The following is a 12,333-nucleotide window of genomic DNA, read 5'->3' as shown; positions in this document are numbered from 1 at the left end:
AACGTGTGGCATCATTAACCGGGTAGAGCCAACGGATAGAATATGTGTTATCATATTCATATTACTCCCTCCGTTCCATATTAGTTGTCGTCTCTCGCTGATTTAGTACAACTTTGTATTAAATCTAAATCAACGACAACTAATATGGAACAACTTTGTACTAAAACAACGATGACTAATATGAAACAGGGGGAGGGAGTACTATTCAGTATTCACTTGGCATAGAAGGCAAAATATGTTGCAGAGCAACAGACTTTGTCAACATTGAACTATGCAGCAGCATTCAGTCCCGGGGTCACACATTGCTGAAGTTGCTGTTTCCAGGGAGCACAGATTGGCAAGAAAAATTTATCAGCTGCCAGGAAGTATGTACTAAAATGTCCAGAGATTATCACGAATCACATAATATATACTCCCTCCGTAAATTAATATAAGAGCATTTAGATCACTACTTTAGTTATCTAAACGCTCTTATATTTGTTTACAGAGGGAGTAGATTCTAAGGATTACACTCCATCAATTTACAGAGGTAATCAGTAATACGTCAGCCAACTTCCGACAAAGACGTCAACAGTCCAGCGACTTTGCTGCATAGCAGGACAAACAAGCAAACATAACAGTCCTTAACCGGCGACAGCAGGATACACGAATCACACACAACTACCCTTAACCAGTACTATGTATCTCACCAGCCTACAGCCCTACAGGGTCTATCACTACAAGATAATCAACTCTAGACTGAAGTTGATTATACAAGACGGCTAATCAAGTACAATGGTTCTGACACTACTTCGCACTAGTGGTACTAGTGGAAGTAACTGTGAACTCAAGATCTTGCGTCTTTCTTCTGGATTTGGGTACTGCGAATCAGCCCACCTGAGCACAAAGTCATAGACGGCTTCTTCAGGTAAAACCCCGAGGTCATTTCTTGATAAGATGGCTACGATCCCTGCAAGAGGGATCCTCATCAGTTCGTCTTGTAACCTGAAATGCAACAAAACCAAATGGGGATCACTTAGTTGACATAATTACTTTGTTACAAGAATGCCGACATGCTTACTAACAAAGGAAAAGAAAGGGGTATCTCAATCCAATGGGGTTACTCACTTTGTTGACAAGAAATCCTTGTATCTTTCAGCAAAGAATTTCTTGGCTGCCTCTGCCAGGGCAGGTGCCATTGAAATGGAATATGGTAGATCTAGGCACAGCACTGCAGATTCTGGGGTCATAGGCAAGCTTGTGAGCAACTGACCGCAAAGCTTAATGCAAGAAACGACCTCAAATTTGTCAGCGGCCATCAAGATATCAACCAGATGAGTGGGCTCAGTTGTTGGAGTCAACTTTCCACTATACATAAAGTACAAAAGCTCCATGAAGGCATTTTCCTCTGTCAGTAAGAAATGAGAGCAAGAAGGAATTAGGATAAATGGAACAGTTTAATAAATCTCAAAAAGTAACATTAAATAAAGGAACACAAAGGAAAGGGGCTAGCTATTTTTATGCCTGCATGATCATTTAAGTATGACCATAGACTTTCAGTAATCAACTCGAAGAACTATAATACACAAAGAATCAAGAATCCATTTTGTACATGTGGTCTGTAGGTCAATGAGAATGACCAATTCGTAATAAACCTAAAAATAAGTGTACGCTCCCCCCAACACACACAAATCACCACAACACACACAAATTAAAATACAGAATCGACAATATAATCACAATAGCAAACTAGAATCATCAGTTATAAGATGAAGAATCTAAGAGTACATTGTACGCTCTTACCTGAATCAGCGATTCGAAGTGTTGCCTGTCCCTTGTCAGACTCTTTCATGCCGTTTGAGAAAAGCTAAGAAGCATTGAGCTTATCAGAAAGCTAAGTAAAGTGGCTATAGAAAAAATGCATTTCAGAATGTCATCAAAATTACCTTGAAAAAGAAAGGACTTTTTGCAGCAAGAATCGCCGAATTGATATGCATGGTAGTGACTCGTAAAATTGGTGCAGCCATCACTATAGAAGAAGAATCGACACATTCTCCTTCATCGCCTGCAAAATACCAATGTCAGATAAATAAAGAGAAAGTGCACAAAATTAGGGGAGTGGAAGCTTTGTAACGAAATTACTAGACAAGATTTTTGCTGTTCAAATATTTGGAACAACATGTCCTCTATGTCACACATTCATTTAATCAACCTTTAGAAAAAGCGACAAAATGTTGAACATATAAAAAACTGGGCACCTATTGAGCTGCATAAAGCATCATAAGCACACTCGTATATTGGCGAGTGAAGTATTCACAAATGTTACCACGGGGATCCAATTAAAATTTTGTTCAGCTTGCACTCAAGTGACAAAAACCAGATCAAGTCTTGCATTATTATCTTCTTTTATCTGATTATATTAATTAGTATTCCATACCACCCAACCAACTAGAAGCAGTAGCACGGTATCTCGCTAGGACTGGGTCATAAATAGTATGTTGCTCGTTTATAAAAAAAGAACAGTCAACTAAGTACTAAATATTTGATCAATGGATTGCGCTAGTAGCCTAGTACTGTACCAACATTACCGGTGTGTATGACAGTCTACAAGTGTTCGTACTAACTAAAAGTAAGTGATTAACTGATTATGAGCAGACTAATATCGACTGTAAATGTATCAATGCAAAAACAACAGAAATTGAGATGAAATGTGGAACAGAGAACAGAGAACAGGGAGCTCCTACTCTACACCTCCTAACTGAATATATTTCTTATTCGCAAAAAACAAATAAAGACATTTCTTCATCTCCATGTATACATTCAGAAATAACACTTTTGATGAATCTGTCCTTCTACTTGTGTTGGACCTTTGGATGCTACTCCCTCCGTTCCTAAATACTCCCTCCATCCGGAAATATTTGTCCTAGATACAACCATTTCGAGGACAAGTGTTTCTGGACGGAGGGAGTATAAGCCCTTTTAGATATTCCAATATGGACTACATACGGAGCAAAATGAGTGAATCTACACTCTAAAATACGTCTATATACATCCGTATGTAGTCCCTAATGAAATCTCTAAAAAGACTTATATTTAGAAACCGAGAGAGTACATTCAGAGATATAACAACTGCAGATTCAATGTAGCAATCAAGCAAATCACGTTTTTCTTGAGAAAGATGTGAAATAATTGATCAGCTTATTCCTTCGATCTGAGCCTCAAGAATTGTGCTGCCTGGAGGGAGTAAATCTTTTTAGTAATGGTATATATATGATACAGTCCGCTGAACACTACTACTACACCCAAATATGTGCCCACCGATGTGCTGCATCCAAATTAGTCGCCTGGATTACATCGTAGAGCACACGCGTACAGCTCGAAATCCAAACCTTTTTTTTTATTTATAAGAAAAACATCTCCTCTGTTTTGCTCCCCCTTTACCTACCCACAAATCCCTAACGAACAAACAGAGCTGAAAATCAGACGAATCCAGATCCGAGTTGCGTACAGGTTTAATTTGCGCGCAAAGAAGGGGGGAAATGCGATCGGTCTGTCGGGGGTGCTGTGCTCACTTTTGTCGTCCTCGCGGCGGCGCTTGCGGCTGGCGGCGTCGTCGCTGCCGACGACCTCGACCCGCAGCTTCTTGTCGGAGAAGGCCTCCTTGTCAAAGGCGAACTCGAAGCTCTCGCCCACCACCGCCTCCTCCGCCCCCGCCCCCGCCATGCCGCTCACCTCTGGAACGACGGCCGTAATCCGAGCGAGCTAGATGGGCTGGAGGCGTAGGAAGAAGGGGAAAGGGACTGCTGTTTCTGGGCTGAGACTGATAAGAGAGACGAGGGGAGGGGAGGGGAGGTCACACGCCGTATACCTAGAGTCCCATAGACATTAACTCAATAAAAAAAAAATCAAATCTTTTGAAATCCTTTTGCAAGTCAGTGACTCACTTAAATCAACTACTAAATCATTCTATCTATATGTCAGACGAGCATTCAATTTAAATCTTTTGCATTAACTCAATCAAATCAGATTACTTCCCAGTACTACATTAGAATATGGTGGGCGTAAGGTATACGTCGAACAAGGTTGTCACTGAACCACTAGAATAAGTATGCTTTTGTGATAATGCATGGACAATTAGCTAGTCTTTCGCTAAAATGTCAGCCTTCTTACCCGTCGACAATACACAACACTCTTGGCTAGCTAGTGAAGGAGGCGGCGAAAAATGGTTTTGGCCCTCAAATCGTTCTGATGTGGGCACTCATGGGCAATCAGGGTTTCCATTCCGTTGTCAACTCTTCCCTCGCCGTTGTCGGCGAGTGTGGCAGTGATATTTTGTGTGCTTCATTGCTCGGGCGAAGGACTTTTGGTGCATTGAGGCGTCGCCAAGGACGACCGCGGGTGTTGGTTGTGTGTCCTCGGTCGTGGGGACGGCGAGACGACGATAGGTGTGGAATGTAGCTTGACCTATTATGTTGGTCCTCGATGCCTGATCTTAATGTAACTACCCTTCCACAACATCTGGCCCACATCCCTGCTGGATCTTGCCACGGAAGACCTTTGGTTACCGGATTTGCTCCTGACCAAGACAGATGGTACAAAATCGTGACTAGGATGAACCCCCAGTCGACCACGTGTTTGGATCCTTTTTCGTGTCCCCTTCCCCAAAAACATTAAAGAGTGGTCTCACCTTTTTGTCATCATGTGAACTTGCAGATGGAGTTTGTCATCAATGAAGTAAGGGTTGTCATCAGCGATGAGCTCCGACCAAGGAACCCTGCATCCAACAGGTTGCTTCCTCCAATCTTATAATCTACTGTCCCCCTTACTGCCCCCTTGTCTTCCAGCATGTTTACTGAAAGGCTGAAAATCTGGAGCTGCTCCGTCGCCATACAGCGTGCCGAGAGGTAGAAACGACGCCCTGCACAATGGAACGGCGGCGAACGCATCAATTTAAGCTTTTGTTGTGGTTAAAATGGCAATTGTCAGCCTACTAGTACTGGAAACAATGGCATTCAAGTGAAGGAACTAGACATCCACTTAACTAAGTAAACTTTCCAACATTTCATTGCCACTGAAGTTTTCTTCACCTGCAAAGCACATTGACCTATATATGCAGCAACATTTCGTCCTGGAGGCACATGTTGACAAAGTTCAAATTATCAGAGTGCAGACAAATTAACATAAAGTAGATTATAAGGATGATAACATGACATAGACCATAAGAATTATAGTCCATCGAATCAAACTATCAAAGATGATATTAGCATTATATTAATCAACCAACTTACAACAAACCGAACATTAAGTGGTCAGCACCTTGAGTGCATAACAGAACACACATGCACACGTAACTGTGAAAGTTTCCAACATCAACTTCTAGATATTTACATGTGACATTAATTTCTGTCACCGAAAGAGAGCAGAGAAAATGCTAGCAAATAACTAGAGCACCTAATGCACACATGGGACTTGAGCAAGGCACATCAAGCTAGCAGCTAATGCACACATTACTATGGCAGTGGTGTTATCTTCACGTGAATTTGCAGATGGAGTTTATCGTCGATGAAGTAAGGGTTGTCGTCAGCCATTAACTCCGACCAAGGAACGCAACAACCATCTTGTCCCATACTATCGGTGGAGGTGGTGCACCTATACTTGGTGACAAACTTCAGTGATGGTCTTGTCTTTGCCCCAATCTCGTAATCTACTGTCCCCCTTATTGCCCCCTTGTCTTCTAACATCTTTATGGCGAGGCTAAAAAATTGGGACTGATCTGTCGTCACACAACATGCCGAGAGGAAGAAGTCACGCCCCGCGCAATGGAACGACGGAGAACACATTAATCCTGATGGGACCAGCCTGGAACACTTCTCACGCTTTATTGTGAGGTTAATTATACAAGATGGATGATCAATTTGAATGTCATTGGTCATCCCGAGCACCCATGGCACCAATGGAAGTAAACGTGTACTCAAAATCTTGTCCCTTACTTCCGAATTTGGGTACCGTGAACGTGCCCACCTGAGCACAAAGTCATAAACTGATTCTTCAGATGCAGCTCCAAGGCGATTCCTCGATAAGATGGCCTGAATCCCAGCAAGAGGGACCCTCATTAGTTCATCTTGGAAGCTGACATAAAAAAACCATGTGTTGCCTTTAGATAATGATTTGTGACAAAAATGTACACATGCTTTATTACTTAATAAAAGGAAAAGAAGGGGTATATCATTCCAATGGAGATCACTTACTTTGTTGACAGGAGCTCCTTGTACCTTTCTGCAAGGAATTGCTTGGCTGCCTCTTTGAGGGCTGCTGCCATTGAAATGGAACTTGGCATATTCAGGCACCTCACTGCCGATTCTGGGGTCATAGGCAGGTCTAGCAGCCGCTGACTGCAAAGCTTCATGCAAGAAATGACCTCAAATTTGTCAGCAACCATCAGCATATCAAGTATAAGAGTGGGCTCAGTTGTTGGTGTCAACTTTCCACTATACATAAAGATTAAAATCTCCATGAAGGCCTTTTCCTCTGTTCCATGTAAGAAATGAACACATGTAAGCATCAGGACTAATGAAACAACTCAATAAATCTCAACCCGTAACAGTTAAATAAAGAAGTACAAAAAAGGGCATAGCTATTCTTAATACCATGATTATATAATTATGCCCAAAAAATGCAAAATATCCCTTTCCTAGGGTATATATGGGGGAGATCAGAGTAACAAATTCCTCATGAAAAATTAGTGTGGCAGGAAACTCCAGTCCACCTGTCTACAATAAGTAATCGTCTTGTAAATTATACAAGAAGTATTCATCTTTTAAATTTAAAAAATAGAAATCAACAATATAATAACCAAAACAAACTAGAATAATTCGGTTATAAGATGACAATTGTTTAGAGTACACTGAACACTGTTACCTGAATCTCCAATTGTAAGTGTTGGTTGCCTCTGATCAGACTCTTTCATGCCATTTGAGAAAAGCTAAGAAGCAAAAAGCTTATCAGAAAGCTAAGTCCACTGATTATATAACAAATGCATTGAAGTTCATCTGAATTACCTTGAAGAAAAAAAGGACTTTTTGCAGCAAGAATCGCCGAACTAACATGTATGGTGTTGACTCGTAAAACAGGTGTGCCCGTGACAGTACTAGAATAGTCAATACCTTCTTCATCATTGCCTGCAAAATACCATGGTCAGATAAATATAGAGAAACATGCAAAATTAGGGGCATAGAACGGTAGAAGGACGTAAGAACTTGACAAGGCTTTGCTGTTAAAAATATATGGAGTACCATGTTCTCTATAGGTGCGGATTCATTCAATGAAACTTTAGGAAATACAGCAAAATGTTGAACATCACGAAAACTTGATGCTTGCAATAAGCATGCTCGTCAGTGGGTATGATAATCATAAATGTTGATGTGGAATAATTGATCACCTTGCCCATTTGTTCTAAGGCTGAATCACAGATACAAGCGCCCTTAAACAGTACGTACTCCCTCTGTAAAAAAATATAAGAGTGTTTAGATCACCATCCTACATAACTATCACGTGCATATTATTCCAAATCTTTCTACCAGTGGCAATTCTCAATTTGTATGGTATGAGATCAGATGTAGTTTGAACACCACTGCTGCATCCACATATGTGACTAACATATCTGCTGCATTCTTGGACGTATGGAGACATATACAACATTGTTAATCGCTTCTTATGAACAAATTTGATACCAGCTAACTGAGGAGCAAATTTAAATGTCAGGACTACATTTGAAATATAAACAAAAAATAGAACCCCTAGTAGGAAACAATGTGATCAATTTGTCAGAGGTACTGTACTCACTTTTGTCCTCCTCGCGGCGACGGCGCTTGCGGCTGTCGGCCCTGGGAGCGCCGTCGCTGCCGACGACCTCTATCCGCAGCACCCTGTCCGAGAAGGCCTCGTTGTCGAAGGCGAACTCGAAGCTCTCGCCCACTACCGACTCCTCCACCTCTGCCCCGGTTGATGCGTCGTCTCTGGCCTTGCCGCGATGTTTCCATACAACTCGCCTCCACTTACCCTGCGCCATGCCGCCCACCTCTGGAAGCGCCGGTTGCCGTATGTGAACCTAGCTAACGCGGTGGAGGAAGAAGGCGGGGGTACAGAGCAACTCCAATCCAGATATAATGGACCGACCTTGACAAGACTTAGATTAGAATACGGATCCGGCTTCTGCTACCTTTACCTGCCATCACGATTCACGCGTGGTTGATCCCGACACAGACACGTATATAACAACACAATTACGAGATGTGGACGACAGGGACGAACGCCGCCGGCGGTGGCGACCGTGGCACCAGTCTTCATCAGCGCGCTGGTGCGACCTCCCGGACGACCTCCTCGGCAATATCCACCTCAGGCTCGCGTCCCCGCGCGCGCGACCGCGTGCGCCTCGCCGCCGTCTGCAGGCCGTGGCGCGCGGCCGCGGCGCTGCTCCCGGCGCCCCGCTGCTGCTCCTCTCGCCGTGCCGGACGAAGCACCCCCTGCGGTTCGTACTCGTCCAGCAGCAGGATGAAGCACCTGTGTGGGCCCGACGACGCTTGGGTCCTGCGCGTCCCGAGCAAGCCGGAGAACAAGTGCTTGGTCGGCTCGCACGACGGCAGCTGGGTTGTGGCGCGCGATGACCAGATTATTAAGATCATCTTCTCCGATGCCCCTGCCTCTTCTAGAGGCCATCACAACCGGTGATTTGTCCAACGTTGCACTATGCAAAGTTGGTTGCGGTGACCGTAACAGCTTTCTACGCTAAGCTTACAGACATTGCCTTCTGCAACAATGACTTGTATGGCCTCTCACCGGGTACATTGCCGTCAAAAGCTACGACAGTCCCACCTGGCCTGGCTATTCTGCTTGGTACACCAGTTACATCATCGAGCTACATGGCAAGCCACTGCTCGCGGTGAGGACCCGGTGGTTGCCCAACCCCGAACCTTTCTTCAAGGTTTTCAAGCTCATCAATGCTGACGCGCCAGTGAGGGTTACCAAAAAATGTGGGCAAAGGTGACGAGCTTCGGTGAATATGCCTTGTTCTTTGGCCCAACAAGGTCTAAGGCGGTGCACGTGCCATTAGGCGCCGACCGACGGGGGCTCGAGAGAAACCACATCTACTAAGTTTGAGAATATGTTTAGGGTTTTCTGTGGGGCAATGCCTCTCCACGTCCTTCTATATATATAAGATCAGCATACACAAGTTACATACGTACATAATACGTGTACATGACACGCTAGACCTATTTTAACAATACCCCCTCAATCTGAACTTCTACTCTGTACAAGGTTTAGATTGGTACTAAAACGGTCTAGCATCTGTCGAGTGGCTGGTTTGGTAAACACGTCAGCCAGCTGATCATTAGAAGAAATGAACCTGGCATCAAGAGCTCCAGAAGCAACACGCTCACGCACAAAGTGGAAATCAATCTCAATGTGCTTGGTGCGTGCATGAAAAACTGGGTTGGCAGTCAGATATGTGGCTCCTAAATTATCACACCATAGAACAGGAACACGCTGCTGGGAAACACCAAGCTCCTTGAGTAGTGATTCTACCCAAATGGCCTCAGCAGCTCCATTTGCCAAAGCCTTGTACTCAGCCTCCGTACTAGATCTCGACACCATCGGTTGCTTCTTAGAGCTCCATGAGATGAGATTTGGGCCAACAAAGATGGCAAAGCCTCCAGTGGATCGTCGATCATCAGGACACCCGGCCCAGTCTGCGTCAGTGAAAATACTAGTGCTGTTGGGGACAGCCTTCCGAAACTTCAGTCCAGTTTGCAATGTTCCATTTACATAGCGCAGGATGCGCTTAACAGCTTCCCAATGAACATCAGTGGGCTGTGAGAGAAACTGGCATACCTTGTTCACTGCAAATGAAATGTCTGGGCGAGTGAGAGTCAAATACTGCAATCCACCAACGACACTGCGATACCGGAAAGAATCATCGGCACCAAGAGGCTGTCCAGACACCCGTGCAAGCTGGTCGGAGGTAGACAACGGTGTGGAAGTGGACTTACAATTCTCCATGTTCACACGGTGTAAAATATCCATGGCATACTTCCGTTGTGTCAAGGTCATACCCCCTGAATTGTACGACGCTTCCAAGCCAAGAAAGTACTCCAACGGCCCAAGGTCCTTAATAGGAAAGGTGCCTGCAAGTGAATGAACAAGACCGTCAACTGCACGTGGAGAAGAGCCAGCAATAACAATATCATCCACGTAGACAAGCATGTATATCTGAACATCCTGATGGCGGAAGAAAAACAAAGAGGCGTCGGCGCGAGAGGGAACAAACCCCAACTGGAGAAGACGAGAACTGAGCCGAGCATACCATGCGCGAGGGGACTGTTCGAGTCCATAGAGAGCCCGCTGCACCTTGCACACATGAGAGGGATACCGAGCGTCCTCAAAACCTGGTGGCTGCTGCATGTAGACATCCTCAGACAAGTAACCATGAAGAAAAGCATTGCTGACATCAATCTGACGGAGAATCCATCCGCGAGACACAGCTAGAGCAAGAACCAGGCGAACGGTGGCTGACTTGACAACCGAACTGAACGTATCACCATAGTCAATGCCAAGCTGTTGGGTGAAACCACGCGCGACCAGACGAGCTTTATGCTTGTCAATGGAGCCATCCGGACGATGCTTGGCTTGAAGATCCACTTGCTCCCAACGACATTAACACCACGCGGACGAGGCACAAGAACCCAAGTCCTATTGCGACGCAGAGCGTCCAGCTCATCCATCATTGTGGTGCGCCAAGCATGCTCACGGAGGGCATCGCGATGAGAGACAGGCATAGCGTGAAAAGCACGGCGGCGAGGGTCGTAGCGGACAGTTCCATCAGTGGGAACAAGCGCACGACGAGTATGATCGCGAGTGCGCGTGACCATGGTGTGGCCCGGAGCAGCTGGAGGCGTCGCGGTTGAGGGGACAGGGCTGCCCTCAACAGAAGGCGACGCGAGCTGATCGGACGGCGAGGAGGGAGCAACAGCCTCCTGCATTGAGAACGACGTGGCAGCAGGCGATGAAGTGGCCGGCACTGGCGCTGATGATGGGCCAGGGGAGGCCAGCGCGGTCGCTGGGCTGGGGGACGTGCATGTGCCATGCACGTCGATCGCCAGGGAGGTCGGCGCGTCCGCAGCGGGCTGACCAGCCGAGCGGCCCGCAGAGGGCGGGGGCGTCGCGGAAGATGGGTTGGGCGATGAGGCAGCCGACGAGCCGGGCGACGTGCATGCGCCATGCACATCGATCGCCGAGGAGGGAGGAGCGGCGTCCTGGTATGCCTGCACAGAAGCAATATGGCCTGGAACAGGCGGATCAGTAGACAGGTAGGATAAGTCATATTTACGCATATGGTCACCCGTAACCGGCTCATTGGAAGGAAACGAGAGAACATCAGCCAAGGAGGAGATATCGACGGTGACCCCAGGTGTGGCATATGGAAACACAGACTCATCAAACACAACATCACGGGAGATGTAGATACGACCCGTGGAGCGGTCGAGACATTTGTACCCCTTATGCAGCTGGCTATAACCTAAGAACACACACATAGTGGACCGGAAAGCAAGTTTGTGAGCGTTATATTTGCGCAAGCTAGGCCAGCAGGCGCACCCAAAGGTGCGGAGAAAGGTGTAATCGGGTTTGACTTTAAGAAGGCGGTACAGGGGTGTATCTTGTTGGAGAACAGGTGTAGGCATGCGATTAATCAAGTAACATGCAGCAAGGAAAGCTTCGTCCCAATACCGTAAAGGGAGAGACGAATGAGCCAATAAGGCCAGACCTGTTTCCACAAGATGACGGTGTTTGCGTTCAGCAATCCCGTTTTGCTGAGAGGTGTGTGGGCAGGACACACGATGAGAGATCCCAGTGCGTTGGAAATAGCGATGTAATTTGTGGTACTCACCACCCCAGTCTGACTGAACGAATATGATTTTAGTGCGGAGAAGACGCTCAACATGAGCCTGAAAAGCATAAAATACTTGCTCAACGTCAGACTTGTGCTTAAGAAGATATATCCAAGTGAAACGGGAATAATCATCGACAAAGCTCACATAATACTTATAGCCTCCTGAAGAGGCAAGAGCAGGCCGCCAAACATCAGAATGAATTAACTCAAGAGGCATAGTAGAAACATGAGTGGATAAAGTATATGGTAATTGTCGACTCTTAGCACGCTGACAAGCATCACACACTGAAAAATGACGTTCAGAAGAACACACTAAATCATTGCTCTTAACAATGTCTTGAACAATTTTATTAGAGGGATAACCGAGACGCTGATGCCACTGGGACGAAGTGGTCTTGACACTGAGAGAC

The 12,333-nt window shown here is 45.7% G+C and overlaps 2 protein-coding genes across 2 annotated transcripts; both read right to left on the bottom strand.

Moving 5' to 3' along the window:
- Positions 1–520: 520 nt before the first annotated feature.
- On the bottom strand, positions 521–3,833 carry LOC123113075 (BTB/POZ domain-containing protein At2g46260). Its single transcript, XM_044534200.1, has 5 exons — positions 3,552–3,833; positions 1,926–2,044; positions 1,783–1,846; positions 1,108–1,387; positions 521–984 (listed from the first exon to the last, which is right to left on the bottom strand). The coding sequence occupies exons 1-5, from the start codon at positions 3,700–3,702 to the stop codon at positions 762–764; spliced, it is 837 nt and encodes a 278-aa protein (XP_044390135.1). The 5' UTR covers positions 3,703–3,833; the 3' UTR covers positions 521–761.
- Positions 3,834–5,293: 1,460 nt separating this feature from the next.
- LOC123116850 (BTB/POZ domain-containing protein POB1-like) lies at positions 5,294–8,089 on the bottom strand. Its single transcript, XM_044537740.1, has 5 exons — positions 7,822–8,089; positions 7,041–7,157; positions 6,898–6,963; positions 6,228–6,507; positions 5,294–6,108 (listed from the first exon to the last, which is right to left on the bottom strand). Exons 1-5 carry the CDS (start codon positions 8,045–8,047, stop codon positions 5,490–5,492), a joined length of 1,308 nt encoding a protein of 435 aa, XP_044393675.1. The 5' UTR covers positions 8,048–8,089; the 3' UTR covers positions 5,294–5,489.
- Between the last annotated feature and the right edge of the window lie 4,244 nt (positions 8,090–12,333).

Source organism: Triticum aestivum, chromosome 5B, assembly GCF_018294505.1.
Source record: "Triticum aestivum cultivar Chinese Spring chromosome 5B, IWGSC CS RefSeq v2.1, whole genome shotgun sequence".
In the NCBI taxonomy this organism is placed as follows: Eukaryota; Viridiplantae; Streptophyta; class Magnoliopsida; order Poales; family Poaceae; genus Triticum; species Triticum aestivum.
The sequence above is the reverse complement of the archived record's forward strand: the minus strand, read 5'-3'. Positions and strand labels throughout refer to the sequence as shown.